This window comes from Typopeltis vanoorti, chromosome 22 (assembly GCF_054136105.1).
Source record: "Typopeltis vanoorti isolate ZY-2024b chromosome 22, IOZ_Tvanoo_1.0, whole genome shotgun sequence".
Taxonomy (NCBI): domain Eukaryota; kingdom Metazoa; phylum Arthropoda; class Arachnida; order Uropygi; family Thelyphonidae; genus Typopeltis; species Typopeltis vanoorti.
In genome coordinates, this window is record NC_143570.1 from 53527445 (window position 1) to 53547285 (window position 19841).

Here is a 19841-nt window from a genome sequence, read left to right on the forward strand (position 1 = left end):
ATCGCATCTTCAAAATGATGCACTAGAGATTCAAAATTATTCCACACAGCGAAAACTGAACGGAAACTAGATGACACCCATCGAGTACTTAAAATTCTTCCAATTTTCAGCAGCTCAACCTCTAGTGATTCTGCACATAAATGCAACTCTCTACTGTTTTTTTTTTTGGCGAAGCATGGTATAAGGCATAAAGTTTATGAATAAATGATTTGAATCTATTGATTCCTGAATTTTCCTTTACAGCATCACATACTAATAATTCTAGTCTGTGATTAGCACATTGCAAATTATAATAGAAGGACATTTTTCTGACAGCAATTTTTTCACTACACTTTTACACCCTAACATTACAGTAGCGCCATCGCATGCTAGATAAACTAAATATTTTTTAAAATAATCTTCTGTCATCCCATAATAGTTAAGACATTGGAGTAAGGAATCAAATATACTTTTTGCCATTACGTTTTCAAGTTCTATCAAGTCCAAAAATAAATTTATCGGTGAATTAATTCCAACACCTTTGATGCAGCATCGAATATACACTATGAGAGTGGTTTTATTGCTTATTATTGTTCATTCATCAATTATCAATGAAATTATATTTTTGGGTTGAACGATTTCTTTAAACACATTTTTTTTTCATTTGTTCACTTACATGATTCACAATATTAATACATGCATTTGTTGAATGAAGAATGCGACCTATTTCAATTCTGTTCAGTTCTTGCAGATCAATTTCACTTTCAATAATATGGAATGATTGATTTTCCTTTGCTACTTTATATGCAGTTCGAAAAATTTTTGCGGTTATTTCTTTTTCATGAGATAATGATTTTTAAAAAAAAATTTTCAAGGGTCTTTTTTTTTTCGGTTTCAGAAACAATTTTTAACGCTGCTTTGTGTGCAGTAGATTCTCTGTGATCGAACATTTTTTTTCGAAGTGAGCTCATTTGTAGCTTCCAACTTTGCCAGAACATGTAATCTCATTGTTGGCCCATTCTTTGGAAATTTTCTTTCCCATCTTTGTTTCAATTCCAAGAGTTCTAACTTTTCTGCAAGGCGTACAGCCAAGTTTCTTTTTGCAAATATATATCCATTCATTTTTCGAGCAAAAATCATTTTTTGATCTGATGTCCAGAAATTCGGCCAGTCACTTTCAGTTTAGCCTTGTTCCTCAAGAGTAGCTTGAGATGATTCGAAAACATCAACTGGCACCATTATTTCTATATTTTTTGACGTCGTGTATGTTATTATTCTGGGCTTTTTATTAATGGGACCGGTGGTTGAGAAGTAATTGGAAATCTTTTTCATTTTCAAACTGGGGGTCAGACTTTTACACTAAAAAAAAAAAAAAAAAAAAAAAAAAAAAAAAAAAAAAAAAAATGCTAAAAGGATATGAAAATAATGACGTGTTAAATTTAAGTCAATTCAATAAATATATTTTTTAGATAAGTAAGTGTTTTACTGAAAATCTTTCGCATGTTGTCAATCACGTCAATACCGCCACAAACGTAGATGCTAATAGCGTGTGCATGCGTGTTATGTACGCGCGAACATTATTTCAAAAATTACTTTTGAAAAAACTGTAAAAAAAATACGTGCCGGAACGCCGTTCCGGTGCGTTGCGCCAGAAAAAAAGCACTGATAATATGTATACCGATTCAAAATATTATACAAAATATATTTGCATCACATGATGTATCGTCAGTCAACTATTCACATGAAGAGTATGAAGCAAATGGAAATAACATGAAAACAAGTTAGCGCTTGTTTTCATCTAGAATAATAATAATAATAATTATTATTATTATTATTATAGTGGATTATTACATACCTGTTCAATAAATTCATCATAGATAAATCCAAACTAATACTTCCAGTATTATGGTCAGGAAAGAGATCTTGGCCTCTGCTGTTTCCTGTTACTTTACAAGCACGGCAGACATTATTTTGTATGATAATTGCATCATTTGCATTTCCCTCCGCTTCTTATGCAACCAGCATTTAATTTACATCATTTTTATGCTACGTGTGTATTTATACACCTAGAGCGATACAAACAGTCTCCCTCCCAACACCACCCGGTAGCATAATAATAACTATATTAGGACTATGGGAACCACCCTAGTCGAAACCACACCTGGGGAAATGACAGTATATTGCAATTGGTAGTTCAACGTATATCGATACGGTGATGCCATCCAAGGTTACTAATATGCCAACATGTATGAAAGTAATAATAACAGAGGATCTGATGACCGCGAAAGAACTTGGATTTGTTGAAAATTTCCAACAAAACTTAAGAAAAGATCGGTGTGATTTCATTATCAGCTTCGTTAGTTTTGGACATTCGATCAAATGTTCGGGTTGGTATTACCACAGTTAGCGTTGTCAGCTATAAAATGGATTAGTTATAAGAAATTTTATTTTCTCTAAGGTTGTCTAGACAGCGGCAGTGCGTTTTCAGAGTCCAACATATTGAATCAGTAATTGGCCTCATCTGTTAGCAAGGACGGTTATTATTCTTGTACAGAGAAATGCGGTGAAATGCATTAGATCACTACGACTGGGCTGGGTTTGTCTGGATTCACGTTAAAACAACTAGTGAAGTCTATAGAGGTCTGTATTTATATGTATTAAATGCGTGTGCTTTCTCAGGACAGTTTTGTCTGTTGTTAGGGAATAAAACTCTGAATTTTCAGAAGGAAAATCCTAGCACCTTGATATGAGATGAGACGGCTAACTTACTCACAGCCAAAAAAGCTGTTATAAAAGTTTCGATTATGTGCATTGAGTTTGTTGAATGTGATTTTTACATGTCTGGTCAGAATCTTGCCAAGCACATAAAATATCAAATCCTACTGTGGAACAGATGTTTGTGAAAGTTTTCAGATGACATTTGATCTTCATCGCAACATAGTACTGTCATCTTGCTTTCTGGAGGTCTGAAGTGAATTGAAATATAAGTTACATTTGTTACATAAGATGCCATTATTATAGTATATAATGGCGTCTCAATCATCTAACTTTAAAGGTGCATCCACGGTACTTAAACCCTTCATGGTTGGGATACTATAAAATATTCTGTAACTGCAATATCTATCTCCCGTAGTGAAAGTATGCCCTAACGGTCTTCTCTCATTGGCGACCCATTAATCATTCAAATCCGCAGTCATAGTGACTGTATGCAAAAATACTTGAGAACTATTTTCTTAAAAGGAAGAAAAAAATAATAATAATAAGATAAAAATATTGAAATTTTGTTTGGATATCAATTAATACTTTTCGGCTTCAAGTTGATACTATGTTATTTGGTTTTAGCTTTGCCAAAGAGAAATATGAAAAACGAACATATTCATTTTACAAACAAACAAAAAATGCTTCTTGGTCTGAAAAAATGCCTGAAAAAAAAAATGCCCTAAGTATTTTATTAGCAATTACGGCTAACTTAGGCATCTCTTAAGACTTTTCACGGTTTCTGTAAGGAGGGAATGATAAATTATTGTCTCCATATTTATCCTTGTAATATTTTACTTCTTCCTGCTTTTCACTTAATTTTATTTCTGTGTTACTGAATTGTATAAAGAACGTACGTACAAAATTACTTTTGTGCAATTATTTCGCAAAAGAAGTTTAATATATGAGTTTAAGATTTTAATATACATAAATATAATAAAATCATGAGCAAACATTGTACTGAAAATAACCAAAACGAATCGGTCCCCAATGAGCAACCTTCTGATTTCAGCCAAGATTTAAATCTTTCCCAATAGATTACTTTGGGGAAAGGAAAGAAGAGAACCTAATCCAACTTGATATTTAAGAAATATAATATGCAAATTACTTTGCCGTAATATTCTTTCCATCCCATCTATCTTTCATGTTAAGCTCAATGGCCTGTCACAGCCAAGTAACTTGCCATTTAGATTCCTAAGAAATTTTAATTACGGTCAGTGGACGGTGTATGAAAATGGATTATACGGTGTATTAATGGACGATTGAGTGCGTAATGAATTACGTAGATGTGTAGAATGCCCTTCTGTCCCGCGATGAGTCCTTGGGCTACTTGGAGGAGTAAGTCATAATTAAAATGTGAATAGTATATGCATTTTAAGTGTTATCTTCAAACTTATGGGTTTCACTGTCAGAAAACCTGCGGAACCTGCTTTTCCGCAACTAGTATTTGGGGACAATTCTTTTCTTTAAGGCCAGTACCGCTTTGGGAAGCATAAAAACCATAAAGCGAGAAACAGACGGCATAATTATAACTGCTTCATACAATATGTAAACTAAGATACTTTCTCCTATCAAACGAAGCGCGATATTATTTCTTTATTATTAATTTTATTATTATTTATTGCTGAAAATATTCAGTTATGCGGATATGACCAATATACCAAATCGTACTGCAAGCTATCTAAAGTTTAATTATTATCACTAAAATGTACACTTAATGCATATTGTTAAAATTCAAACTTCTCTTTTCATGTGCCTATTGTATACCTAAGGAAAAGATGCGCAATTGCAGAAAATTGTTTAGTGGGGCAATCTTGAGCACAACCATCTGCGACCAACAATTCAGACGTAATTTACCTGCACACAAATAGAATGGAAGCCGAATGAAATGATATTATCTAATGTCTTCTCTTCCTCCCGGATTAGAATTCCTCCGTCAGTAGCATAATGACGTTAAAAGCAATTTCTTTAATTATATGTCTGATACGCAACTACTTTTCCAAGTATAAATTAATTTTAATTTGATATAATAATTTAAACTTTTAAGGAGTTCCTATTTCTCTCTCTCTCTTCCCCATGTCAATAATCCTAATTAATTTATATGTTGCTAATTATACTGTATTTTATTTAAAAACTATACAGTTTATATAACTTTTAAGAATGAGGCTTCTGGTAATGCGTGTTAATGGTGCTTATAAGAATATGAAATTTTGAAAGAAATATACAGTATATAGAAAAGGGTGTCCAAGTGAGAAAAATGATTAAAATCTTTTTGTCTGAAAAATGATACCATATGATAAGTTCGAATAGGTGGTGCATTTAGGTTGAATTTTATTGAATTATTCCTTGGGGGCCCAAAAATGTTTCTTCTGGGATCTGAGTTGGGTCTCGATGCCTGTGGAGATTAATTATAACCATAGCTTAACTTACCCGGACCACGACTTCCTCTGATGTATTTCATTTTGCCTTTCTAATAGCACTATAGCGTTCTTTTACCTGTAGGCATCCAAACAAAGAAACAGACAATGTGATTTGTTTGGTGCATTTCTTACATAGCTATCTGGAATGCAGTTAATGATGAAATGGTGTCATACTTCAAGCAATACTTCAACAGTTAAACAACATTTTAACTGTCGTGCAGTTAAAATGCTGTTTAACAAGACTTCCGAATCTTTAATCAGCAGACTTTCTTGTGGTGAGATAAATACATATCCGTCGTTTCGCCATTCTTCAAACCCAATAAAGTACGACTTAGAACAGCCGCATACGGCAACCATGCGTGCTTTTGAAGCACTTGCACAATTATCACGCTTGTTTGTTTATGAGTAAATAAAAATTTGGATGTGAAATTTATTCACGACTAAACTAGCGTATATAGAGTTCACATCAAGCTTCCTTTGAGTACATGATATTATAAATGCTGAGAACGAACTGTGTTGTGGATTATTTATGGATGAAACTAAGAATATAATTTCTTGTTAAATATAATATATTCTCCAACTTAGTGAAAAATCTTGATACAGCTTCCGTTACAGAAGAAACATGTATCACAATATTATCTCTTCCTGAATAATTTCATAGTATAACTGTAACTTATGTGACTAATTTATCATTAATCGATTTTATTTTTAATATACTCCAGGCGCTAGCCATAAGCAATGAGGTGCTGCTGACAATCAAACGAAAGCCTCTATCAAGTATTTAATGTTATATTTCAATTTATTTATTTATTTGGAGAGCAAGTACAAAGTTAAAAAGTTTTAAAAGTCCTTAAGTGTCAAGAATTTTATAAATATCCACATTACGGGGGGAATTCGAAACCACTGTCATCAAAGCTTTTACTAACCCTGTTTTATCAACTCTGCAGAACAAATTTACATAGATGTCATAAAATTCTCAGTATAATTGCTATTTATATCCTCCCAATAATACGTGGGCTAATGCAGTTTTAACATGCTATGATAAATAAATACATCTTTCTTGTAACGTAATAAAGATGCCAATGGGTCATCAAGAAGAGCTATATTGCGTTATTTGTTCACATTCGAATGAAGAAATTCTACGTGATATAACCTCCAATTCGGAGAGCCAATAACTGCACACCGTTAGATATTGTACAATGTATAAACATCAGGTATGACAAGTTTGTAATGTCAACAAAAGGAAAGCAAGAGTGCTGTCGCACGCAATCCATACAGAGTGCAGTCGAGAAATATTTAAAATTCTCTACCAAAGAAAAAGTGAACTAACATCGTTTTAGAAAAAGGAGAACGACTTACCCGATAACACTGTCAAAGTGGCCATGGCTCGAACTGGCTCTCCTACTCCGTTTTCAGCGACACACTCGTAAGAAGCCTCATCCCTGCCGGTCCTAGCAGGGTTAATACGAAGAACGGAACCGTTAGGCATCTCCTGGACAGTGTAGCGCTGGGTAGTAACCCGCTTGCCGTTCTTCCGCCACTCGATCTGCGGTTTGGGATTGCCAACAGCCGTGCACACAAAGCTGGCTACACCATTCGTGATCACCACTTGATCCTCAGGGGCCGTCTCAATTCGGGGAGGATCTGCGAAAAGGGAAAAAAAAAAAAAAACAATGAATGAAAGAAGGATATAATAAATATTACCATGAGCTTCGGAATTCCACTCCATCCTTGAGTTTTTTTTTTTTTTTTTAATTCCGTAATTGTAAGCAGCTATGCAAAATGCGCAGAGCAGGTGAAGCATTTATAACCATCGTGGCAATTGTAACCTAAATAAAGTATAATATTAGGGAATGATTCAACAGTTATTTGCCTTAGTCCACTGAGCTCGGATATGCAGGTATAGGAATGCATAGCTTGCTGGAGAAATTTACTTCAAGAAATGAAAATGTTGAAAGCGATCATGTATAACAAAATGTTTTTTTTTTTCCCTTTCCTCTTGTTTTGAAGAGAACACGACAGCAAACATATGACCTTCAAAAAGCAAAGGAAAATAAATATATTGCAGAAGCCAGAAACATTTTAAGAGGTAATACATACCGAGGATATATGTTCAGAATGGCGAAGTTCACAACATGCGTCTTTTCTTTGTCGTGAAATTATCCTTAACGTTTTCTGTTCTAGAAATATACAGATATAAAAGAGATTTTTCGGATAGAGGTACTTTTTCGAAGAAGGTCATGCTGGGTAAGTGGAATGCATTGCGTGAATGTATTGTGAATGATTTATGTTTCAATATGATAGATATGGGTAAGGCAGAATAGACCTTTCGTGTTAAGTCTGTGGACTCTGGACGTTTGTATAATTATATAATTCGTATATAATGTATAACTATATAATATCAATTGTGTAATGGTATAAACTTCTCATCCTTCGATGAATGATTTCAGTATGCTTACTGAAAACGAATTCACAAAGGATTAAAAGGAACACGACACGCGATTTCCGATTTCACTGTTGATTTAGAGAAAGTAGATATTCCTGCGAAAAAAAGGTAACGCAATAAAAGTGTAAATAATGATTTTTGATTAAAAAAAATTGCATAACAAGGACGTGGTTATGGAAAATAACGAAATACGAATAATAAAAACACAAAAATGCAGTCTTCTTTTTGGCTTGAAATGTTTTTTTTTCTTATATATATCATGTAGTTTGGTATCGAGCTTGGATATTATTTTGTAGGATATTTTGTGGAGGAAAAGACACTGAAATAAAGCATAAATATTCTTTTCTTAAATTGTGCTTGGGCTGACCAGAAGGCGGCGCAAGCAGGAAAAAAAAAAAGGGGGGGGGGGCATTGGAATACACATTGCAAAAAAAAAAAGTCACTGTTTTTCAGGATGAAAACGTATATGGGGAAAAAAAATTAAGTGACGTGCAAAAATCCAGCGTGCAGCATATAATTATCATCTTTCGAAGACTGATGAGGTGCTTTGTGTGTGTATATGCGCGAGACTTTATCTCAAAGCTTGGTTGAAGAATTCAACAGTTAAGTAACAAAACTAAATATATAAATACTAACGCTTCGATAACTCAAGTTATTGTGAATATTTCTTAGGACATTTCATTTGTGTGTTTTCGTGAGTATATATCTTAAAGAAATCTTAAGTATTCAGCTAGAGAAACACCGGGATCCCATTTCTCAAGAACGTTTTTCGCCAATATATTAAATACTGGTAATTAGCTTACGGAATTAACAACGCATATAAAGGATATTAATTAAAGGCAACTTTAATGAATAACTTCAATATTTAGGCAAAGTCACGTTGCTATCTTCAGGAACATAAAAATATGGTATGTGCACGTAGGCACTAACAAAAGCAAATGACGAAGAAGGCAAGAAACTAATATTGTTCCTAAAGTCCTAATGGTGCCCTCTGGCGGGCTAATTGGATTGTCTTGGCCGTTGAGCTGAAATTCTCATAATGTAAGTCTCCCAAATTTGGGGTAATTTCATGCACCCAAATTTGTTGAGGTTTGGAACGTTTTTTAGAGCTGCTGATGATTCCTTGAATAATCTTTCGTACTTGAATTTGCTGCGGTGTATTATTTTAGCTTTCTTCCAACGAATTCTTTGGCGTGTATCTAAGGCATGGTCTGCCAGCCCAGAGTGGCTGTACTGGTGAAACCGGATGTAGTCTTCATGTTCTGAAATCCTGCCTGCTCATTAAAGTTGCCTTTAATTAATATCCTTTATATGCGTTGTTAATTCCATAAGCTAATTACCAGTTATGTATGACCAACGTATAAGCCTTGCTACCAGAATATTAAATACTATACATTAATGATACAAATTATGTCATATTATTAATATTCTACCCTGTTCAACGATGTCATGTAACTGAAAGTTGACTTAGAAATATATATCACTTAGCATATATCAAGGAATAATATATGATATGCATGATTCCCATTGCTTCAGACCACATCAGTGCGCAAATAATTTCTCTCTTCGAGGTATAAACCTTTCTACTCCTATATTAGACCAACTAATAGAATCTGAATTTGGGACTGAATTATAGACCGTTGAGAAAACACTAAGGTTTTCTCAAAGGTCTATAAGAAGTTCTAAAATAATAAAAAAAAACGTTAGTACTAAGTAATGCAGTATATGACACAATAAACAACATGGAATATTTTGTTAAGAAAAAGCTCAAGTATCAGTTTGCCTACTTAGTAAGATACATGAATATTTAGTATCCTTTTAAATAATTTAAATTTTAAAAATCTTTTTATTGAGAGCGATATAATTTACAAGCTTACGTTATTGCAGGCATTTCGAGTTTTCTAAATGGTGAATCAAAGAGTATGAAACAGTCAAGTTAGCGAATTTTTTGATCACACACAAATAAAAGACTAACATGAGGACTCATCAGAGGTAACTCAATCCATATATCATGTAAATTCGGTATGTTATGACCGGTAATTAATCGATATTTTTATTAATTTTAATTTTGGTCTAAATCTTGGTTTAGACCAGATTTGGTTTAAATCTTGGTCATTATTTTAAATAATGACCAAGATATAAAGCTAGAATCTCAAAATTATTTGAGACACGCTGGCTAGTTAAATGAATTTTTCAAAAATAAAACTAACTAATCGAAATATTGATAAAATGCTTTCGACCATTTGTTTTTGTTATTGTTCATCTAGTGTAGCGCAAAGTACAGTACAGATGGATCAATCTCGTTAAAAGTGAAGTGTATTTATAAACCGTTTAAATTTAAGACACTTGAACGAAATGTGTGACAATCCTTTATGTAAATTATTTCCTTGTCTACAAACAAGACTATTACCAGCCAGGGGCGCGCCAGTAGTGTCCGGCGCCTGTGTGCAAAACTTTAGTTGGCACACAGGCGCCCCCCCCCCTCCAATAAAAAAATCACTTTAAAACAAGTTAAGTATTTCCTCCTCTTTGGCGTCTTTACTATCCAGGCACCTGAGTGCGTCGTACACATTGAACATATGGCCGGCGCGCCCCTGTTACCAGCGCTTAGCAGCAGTAGCGTGTTCGGGCTAAAATAAAAAAAAAAAAAAAAAATTAAACAACAATTCGGTAATTATTCTTAAGTTAGATTTTTGTGAATGAACACACTATTAATACGGCATGCGGTAAAAGCAGAACTTTCACTTCTCCAACATTCGTAGCCTTGATACAAAACAAATATAAATGATGTCCACTACTGTATACAAGAATCCAAACCACTCACTCTTCACAAAACCTCAACAATCAGTCTGAACAACTACTGTACACGATTCCTTCAGTAAAAAATGACATTTGCAATATCTAATATTGCATGCCAAAGAATCAACTCTTTTTTGATATACCATACTTTGCTGCATTTATCTACAACTTTATGAGTACGCTCAACACTGATAATCATGCTAATCTCTTTGATTAAGTACAACTGAAGTTTGACTTTCGACCCAAAGTGAGGTCATTTTCTTTACGGCCAACATCGTTCACTCCTCAGAGTCCCTTGCCTTCTCTAACTGCATTCGGCTAGAGATGCCGAACTACGCTGGTAATAATGACCTAAACATAAATCGTCCGTCTGCCCTACAAGAATGGAAAGTTTCAACACCTTAGATTAGGGGTTCTCAACCCTATGCCAGCGGGCCCCATGGCGCCCGTCAGCCAATTTGTGTGTGCCCGCCGCTGTTCAACCGTGTGCCGTATAGTTTGAAATAATCACACAACAATTCATGGCATGCTATATGATGCATGCGTTAATGACACATGACGAGTATTAAACGCATACAATGTAAAGTAGACGCACATTCGAAGTTGTTCATTCCAGTTTAAGAACTGGAATATCATCATATTCTCCTAATTATGAAGCACTGGCCAATGAAATGCAATGCCAAAAATCACACTAACTTACATATATATATTTAAATTTTTATATAATGTAAACTTTTAAGTAATAAAACATTTGATTATAATGTAAACTTTGTATGTATTCATTTAACAAAAGAATTCAAAAAATTTGCTTGAAAAAATAGATGGTGCCCGTCGCCCTATCGGTATTTTAGAATGTGTTCTAGGAAACAAAAAGGTTGGGAAACCCTGCCCTAGACCATAGGTTGCCAAACTTTTTTGGGCCACCGCCCACTTTGCAAGACATAAATTTTGTAACGTCCCCCATTATAATAGTTTGAATAAAACCATATTTCAAATATTTGAGACTGAATAAAACCATATTTCAAATATTTGAGACTGAATAGAACCATATTTCAAATACTCAATTCTGTACTGTCGACATTTCTTCTTATATTCAGACATAACAAAGTAATAAAATTTGCAAAAATATTCACAAAATAAAAGATTTAATTTACACTTTGTATGACTCCACTTATCTATCACACTTTCGACTGATGATTGTTGGCAAAGCACAAATAATGAAACTTATTCCTAAACCGCTGGTATTTATAGATTTGAAATCTAGCCCGAATCGACTTGCATGCATTGACTTGTTTGCGATACCATCGTACTCATGCTTGGAACAAGTCACTGCAAGCGCACCCATATTCCTGTCAAAACATGCCGAATTGAGTGAATTACCTACGTAATAGTTGACTTTTATTACTGCTAGTTAAGACTCGTCTGCTGCGTGAATAGACTAAAGCTTGTATGGCACGATCAATTTTTACAATAGCAAAAAATGAATAAATTTTTAAGTATATAAAAAATAGAAGTTAAAATATCCTGTATGACACGTTCAATTTTCTCACTGACATAGAAAATTGACATCTATTTCTATCTGACATGGTAAATTTTCAAATGATTAAATAATTGAAATAGAAAATTGATAAAAAAATGGATCGTGTAAGACGGGCATAAGATGAATTAAAATTCAATATTTAAATTTTAAATGATTATCTAATCGCAAAATCACGAAAATAATTAATTTTTAAATATATATTATTAATTTCTTCTATAAAGAGCCACCGACCCCTAGACCGCCTGAATGCCCCCAAATGCTTCTGATCCCACTATAGCCCCCCCTAGAAGGTTTCAGCGCCAACTGGGGGGGGGCGGTACCGCCCACTTTGGGAACCTATGCCCTAGACCTTTTCTTAATCAGCTTTCCTTTCAAATATGCTGTGTGTGTGTGTTTTGATAACCGAGACCATAAACTTGTCATGTTTCCTTTCCTCCCGAAACCCATCACCTAGTCATTCTCAGTTTCCACATCATTTAGAACATCCATGATACCAAATGATATGATCTGATTTCTGCTTCAGAAAGATATGTGGCTTTCCATGCTACGATTATAATTACTCTTCCTTCATTCGATACAAACTCGTAATCCGAACGAAGAAACTGAAATAATCCTTGCTGGAATAAAGAGCTTAGCTTCACCACTAGAAATTCTTCCAGTCATAGCAGGTTTCTCTTCTTTTTCTTCTCAAGCTGGTTTACACCTCTATTCTTTACGAGCACAAACGCATTACCTGCATAGCCTCCTCAGTCTTGAACAATTTTGTGTCCTATCTGGTTTAAGATATTGGTACGCAACCTGTATAATCCCTAATATTATATAAATCTCAAAATCATCCAGCCTTTGAATACTGTCCCACATTTGAAGCGGTACCAAAACCCCCCTTGCAGATAATTAATGCTATCCAGAAGAGCAGTCCGCTTAACTTTTTCACAAAAGCAATCCAGTTACTTTCTCATAGTCATAACTTCTGCCTTTTCTACAGATATTTTTATGGGCGCTGCTCCACCAAATTGAATACCATCATTCCCCAAATTTCCTCTCAAGATGTTACAACGAACAACATCCATATACAGTTCCGCTTTAAATTACCGAACCAACTTCTCATCGTCCTTCCCTTTCATCCTCCGGAATAACCTTCCTCATTCCCCACCCCCCTCAAATTGCTGTTATTATTGTTTGGAATCATGACCGAAGTGATGAAAGCTATGAGTTCGGTGAATTACCTCTTAATAGAGTATGTACTCTGGCCGCCTTGGCTTTTTTTACCCTCAAGGATTACAACCAGCGATGAGCTATAAGGGGCTCGCGCGAGCCCTTTGTTAATTTTTTCTCAAATTTGCGAGCCCCTTGTTCTTCTTGTTTACTTTATTTTTTCAAAAAAAAATTTTTTTTTGAAACATATTAAGCGACAAACTCATCCGGTAACCTAACAAAAATTAGTCTATTCGGCAGTGTATAGATTATTTGGAATTATTGTTTCAACTCCTCTATAACTAATGCGCCCAAGTTTAAAAATAAAATAAGCCATGCTATATCTTTAACCCTTCTCCCTTCTGGTAGCCAATCGTATGGTAAAACCAGTAGCCAATTAAATGTTTTATAAAATATTATAAAATATTTCATTCTTATTATATTTTGATAGTTAAAAATGTTTTTCTTACGTAAAATAAATTAATACAGTTGATTGCGTGCAAATATTTCATGATTAGATCATGAAATATTTGTTTAAAAATGATAGCTTTTAGAGGTTGATTGTCCTTTCATACTTTTTTGATTGGAATTTGTACACAAGCTGTATTAATAAAAGTTTTTGTGTGAAATGCGGCTTTTTTTTTCTTAACGATGCGAGCCCGTTGTTAAAATTTCCATAGCTCACCACTGATTACAACCTCCTTTTTTTGCTCAAGAAATATATCACCAATCGGTTCATTATTTTTCTGAATCACTTACTCATATACACACACTGTTGTGTCGTACGTTTTTGCGCCCTCTCGGATGTGAGGAAATATATATATTGAAAAGCATCAACTCCACATCCTTTACAAAGCTGAACAAGCCAGATACTGTCATTGTACAAGAAACGGATTTACCCTGATTGCCTGTTTTATTCAAATATATTCATGCCAGTATGTGTGTGTGTGTGTGTGTGTGTGTGTGTGTGTGTGTGTGTGTGTGTGTGTGTGTATATATATATATATATATATATTTTTTTTTTTTTTTTTTTTTTCAGAATTCATTTTTACTCGGTTGGAATATTATGAAAAAGCTTTAATGACTGATACCGAAAGATAAAAAGATGACATGATATATTTGAAAAGATACTACTAGTTTACTAGTTTCGTTGAATTGATCAACATCTTCAGGTATCACAATCAAAGAAGTATATAAAGAATTACAGAGACTTAAAATTGTAATAACAGAACAAGTACAACAAGACAGTAGCGTGTTTGAAAACAAAATGCGAGCTTGAGTTCCAAACAAACGTATACTACGGGCTGTCGCGAGTGCGCCAGTACGGTTGTGGAGTTGATGCCATGAAATCCCATAATTCACTTTATCGATATAACATATTGGTGCCTTAAAAGCCATTCACAACGCAATAATATGTTAGAAAAAACATATCGTAAACAACATAACAACAATAAAACACATTATCTTTAATTTCAAATGGATACTCAATAAGCTTACCGCAGAACTCGATTATTTTTCAGATATTCAAAGCAGTTTTTAAAATTAAATATGCGTAGAAAAAGTGCAGGGAATATCACATACGACTATCCTAAAATATAAAATGACAGTTCGCTCAAAGCATATCAACTTTAAACAACACAACAGCCTGACAATGTACACTTCTCAGCTTGCATTCACTAGTACAAATGATACCAGATAACATGATGTCGGTGGAAGTGCGTGACCGTACTTAGGCCAAATCAAGATTTGTTTTTGGGAAAGAAATGGTGTTTCATCAGACCTCAGTTTTTTCTCACCTGCCTATTCATCTTGGTTTCCTCCTTACCAAGCTGTTTCTATGGTTATCCAATGGAATCGTATATCTTTAGTGCATTATCATTTAAATATTTAAATAATTAATATAATTTGCTCACATCCATTCAATAAACTTCTAAATTTATGAATTTTATTTCCTTATAAATGTAATAAATTCTCACTCGTTTACAAACAATGTTCTTTCCATAGAATCCTTTAACTCTTCGAATATCTTCCCTAGACAACAAACTGTGAATATTTAAACACAGAAAAATAATAGCACTGTTGTTTATTAAGTGTAAATATAAAATCAATTTACTCGTCGTTTAAAAATGTCTGCTTTTATTCATTGCGACATCCGCTGTATTATTTGCTCTTTCTTTAAATGGTAGTAGACGAAGAGATAAAAGAATACCGTAATAACTATTTGATGCAGCAAAATTCTTTAAGAGCTAACAGTAATGATCTCTCTGTGTTTTTCTTTTGTTGGTTAGTCTTCTGCTAAGAATCGTTACATCGTTATCTTAGCTTTGTTTATTTGTGGCTTCATAGTTATCCGTGTGCTTATTGCCCGCTGAAAGCAGACGTTAAGGCCATAGAGCAGTTACGTAACGCGAGGAAGAGGCAATGAGGTGAAAGGGAATCGACACGATAGGTGAGCAATGGTACAACGTAAGAGCACGACAGTAGCACTAGAGAATGGTTGCCAGGTAGAAATAAAAAAAAAAAAAAAAAAAGGGCTGTGAATGACCCTTTGCATCGACTGCGGAGCTAGGAGGCATTTCGAAGTGCTAGGCTTCCGAGGTAAACAACCTACTTCAACTATTGACTGCTTCATTTTAGAGTTTATTTAATTTTGTGGTGAATATTTTCTGTGTTTATCCAATTTCGCTATCAACTTTAGTGTTTGTATGAGTGCAGTTTTGCAGTGAGTATAACATCTTTCTCACTCTCATAAAATTTCTTATTATCCATCCAACTTTAGGCTATTGCCTATTTAGATCAAATTCTGCACAGATATTTCGGGTTAGTAATGACTCATTTAATGTTATGAGGAAAGAAACAACAGTTTCTTTCTTTCTTTGACTTTAATTGAGTCAAAAATAAGTCATTTTTGATAACAGCAATTTCCATTTTTTCCAGATACCGTTCTGATTGCCATTACGCTCAATTTCATTCGTTCTACAATATCTTTGAGAACAAAATGAATTACGGAGTCTCAGTTCAGTAACAGGCAAAGAAAATACAGAAAATTACTGCTCAGTTCCGTAACAAGTATAAAAATACATCACTAATTATTTTCTATAATCCAACTACAAACAGAATTCGTTATAAGTCCTTTCTGGACTTCCAATGTGAATAATTTCCTTACTCTCGGACTTTAACTTATTCATTCAAAGAGTTCGCATGAATGATACTTTGGAAAGATACTGTGTTCTTATTAGTGATCGGTTTTGTTTTCATGAATTCTTTCTTTATTGTTCACTCCATCAAAACAGTTTAATTTTTCAATTTGCAGTGATTCTCCACAATAAACTACTCTATATTCGCAGGAGCTTTTTAAACTTCAAGAACCGAGATATTATATAAGAATTTACGCTCTGAATAGCCATTAATGTTAATGAGAAATTTTGCAAAAGTTACAACTGTATTACGGAATAATGTCTGTTAATATCTGTTCTTGACATCGTGAATGTTTGGACCTCATTTCTTAATTCATAATATGACAAGGAAGCAGATCCCATTATACTCGACAAAGATCACGAAGATGATCTATGAAACAAAATCTTGAGTATTATTCATTCAAATAATTGGATTATGGAAACTTCCCAGCCATATCAGGAACTTCATGTCACAGAAATCAATTTCTCCATAAGTGATGATCAAACTCGTGCCGTTCATTATTCCACTGGTTTGAGTAACTGAGTACCATGAAAATCGGGAACTGGAATTCAGTTTCGATGCCAAGCCATGTATTTCACTTCTTTACTGTATGTTACTGGCTTTTTCATTTCAAGTTTATTTTAAGATTGTAGTGTACATTTAGAATTATAGTTCATATTTTCCAATGATTCGTTTTTTCCCTCAAAAGATATACTTTATGGAGCTGTTTTTGTTGAGGGCTTGATAGAACAAGTAAAGATGAATTTCAGAGTAAGAGACCAAAAATTTATGAGTTTGTTTCTAAAGTGAGTTTTAACTTTAACAGTATTCTCTTCTACACTCATTTGCAGTTTGAAGAGTTTTTGTTTTTTTTAATAAAAGGCACAATGGGAGTGAGTAAACAAATTCATTTACATGAAAATTGACTGCCTGTTCTTTTTTTTTTTAAATAAATTATCTATCAAGTAAACTCATTAACTATATCCAGCTTTCAATAAATAAATATTCATGTCACAATTTGCATATGAAACGAAGACTATATAAATAATTTTTTTGGTTGCGACTATTTCGCAACTAGTTGGTTAATGTTGAAGAATTATTCCAATTAGTCACGAGAATAATTTAAAAACTTCGTTAAGCTTTTGCGTGACGATCATGAGGAGCACAAAGATACAACATATAGTTAAAAATTCTTCTAATATTTTTATTACATTTTAATAATTTCCTGAACAGTAGAAAGTATCACAGTTAAACAAAGGGGATGTTTGTTCAGCATTCTGAAGCAGATAAAATGTCCTCATTCTCGCACGATCGTTTCTTTGGACCAAAAATTATTCCACTATGCAACATGAATAATTATTAACTGTGGTAAACATAATCGTTAATAAGGCAAAGTTCTGGTGAAGTCCGAATTAATCCCAAAATATAGATATTGTTGAGTATTATATAAATGATTGTCACGCGCTATTAACTCCATGTGCAATGAGGAAAACATCGAAGGCAAAATAGCGACTTAGGAGTGAAGTTTAAAGATATTTGAAAATGCCTATTGTGAAGTTGTTAATTTAAGGTGTTGTAATTTAGTCGCGACACTGATGTTTTTTTCCCAACGCTTAGGATTTTAATTACTGTTTAGAAGGTAGAGGAAATTTTTACAAGTGAAAATGAGATTGGATTAGAAAACAAAACAGCTGTTAAATCTTTCAAAGAGGTTAAACAACGAGTATATCGTTTCAGGGAGCTTATACAAGCAAGCTTTTCACAAACAGATAGGAAAGAGGGGGGGGGGATTACAAGATAAAAATTCACAGTTTATGTTGTGTGACTGGCGGGAGGGAAAGAGGGAGGGAGGGAGGGAGTGCGTCAACCATCCATTATACACCACACAGCGCCTTCTCTAACATCACTAGCTTGACAAAAACAAGACGAAAAAAAATGTTTTGCATGTTTAACCTACGGTACTTTTCCCAAAGACTAATTTCCATTTGAGGCCCAGGGTGAACTTGGTAATTAATTTTACTGGAGTTAATTGCTGACAGACGAACTGCGTTAGGACCATTTTCCAAGCAACCTCTAACATTTTGCTTCAAAAGAAACAGCTCAAATGCACATGACAACAGGAATGAGCGATTGACTAAAAAGCAGTCACGCTATTTAATGACAACCAACACTCACAGAATAGCAGATTCACTGCACCAGAACGCGTATAAGTAATGTTGAATTCTGTACATTTAAAACGGTAAAACCAAATTGCAAAACTCTGCCAACCGTATATCCTACGTTCATGATCAAGATTCATTAAAATGGCATAGTTTCTACATATGTTTTTTCTGCATTAAAAATAAATGTACTTTATGCTCAAATTGGATTTCATAAAGCATATATCTGAATTACAAAGTGACTTTCAGAAGACATAAAAATACTTCAAAACAATGGCTACATATGGTTGAATCAAGTGACTACAGCGCCACGATTCTCTTCGTTTTCTGCTTAAAAATTCTAAGAACTAAAATGCAGTTCTTTAGGTGAATTCAAACAATTAAGCTGAAGTTATTTCTCTTGGACATTTCTAAATGTATGGAATATCAAACGAAATATTATTGCAACAAAACTCCGAATATAATAATAATGCTGAACTAGAAAAAGCTAAGACAGTGGCATCTACGGCAACAGAACGATACTGCTGGTATCCTTCACGACGTATAACACACTTGCGTAGCAATATCATGTGTTAAATCACTCGTTAGAACTTTTACATTTCGCTATCACGTTTCGTGTTCGTTTCATTATCTTTACGGTCCTTTGCGAGGATATTTGATTGCTTAATTAACATATTTTTCAGTTCACTGGGATATAGCGTGCTTGATTTTGTAAGCACACTCCCAGATCTCGCGATTTCACACATTCATTCATTAAGGTGTTTAGTATTGTTCGTGAGAGCTAATGTCCGGTTCATTTCGAACAGTTCCAGTTCCTCTGCGTAACATCCCTAGTCGATTACTGGCATGTTAATGCAAAAGAGTTGGAGCAGGTTTGAATAGGTATCTCCTCTGGCATTCGATAAATAAATTGTAGTCCTATTTTCAATAAAACGTCGAGAAACAGAATACATACAGAACATATACAGTATAAAATGGTTTCATAAATATTTATAATTGCAATATATATTGCAATTATAAATATTTAATTTATAATTGCAATATTTCAATTTATAGCTTAATAAAAGGAATTTCCAAATCGCAACAAAATTAACTTAAAATACTTAAGAAACAACCAATACGTTCACTTAACTTTTCTAATCATAATATTGGTTTAATATAATGTGCATCAGATCTACATTTATTTTATTATTACTACAATTTCATCTCTTCTGCAATCTACATATGCAACGTCGATTATTATAACAACAGGGTTGTGCATTTGTCATACGATAATAAGCAATCTGTATGGCATGCCCATGATCGAGTGTGGTATAGCGAATTGAGAGCACTTTAGTCAATCCCCCTCTGTGAATTATGTTGTTCGATAA

At 33.9% G+C, this 19841-nt stretch overlaps 1 protein-coding gene across 8 annotated transcripts in view; it reads right to left on the reverse strand.

The window, feature by feature from the left end:
• LOC150094422 (tyrosine-protein phosphatase Lar-like) overlaps window positions 1-19841 on the reverse strand; it is a 1380317-nt gene that overhangs the window by 691663 nt on the left and 668813 nt on the right. For all 8 annotated transcript variants that reach the window (XM_090412197.1, XM_090412199.1, XM_090412204.1 and 5 more), the window contains one exon: window positions 6516-6800. In XM_090412197.1, the coding sequence (XP_090268323.1) occupies window positions 6516-6800 (285 nt within the window). The remainder of the gene's footprint in view (window positions 1-6515; window positions 6801-19841) is intronic.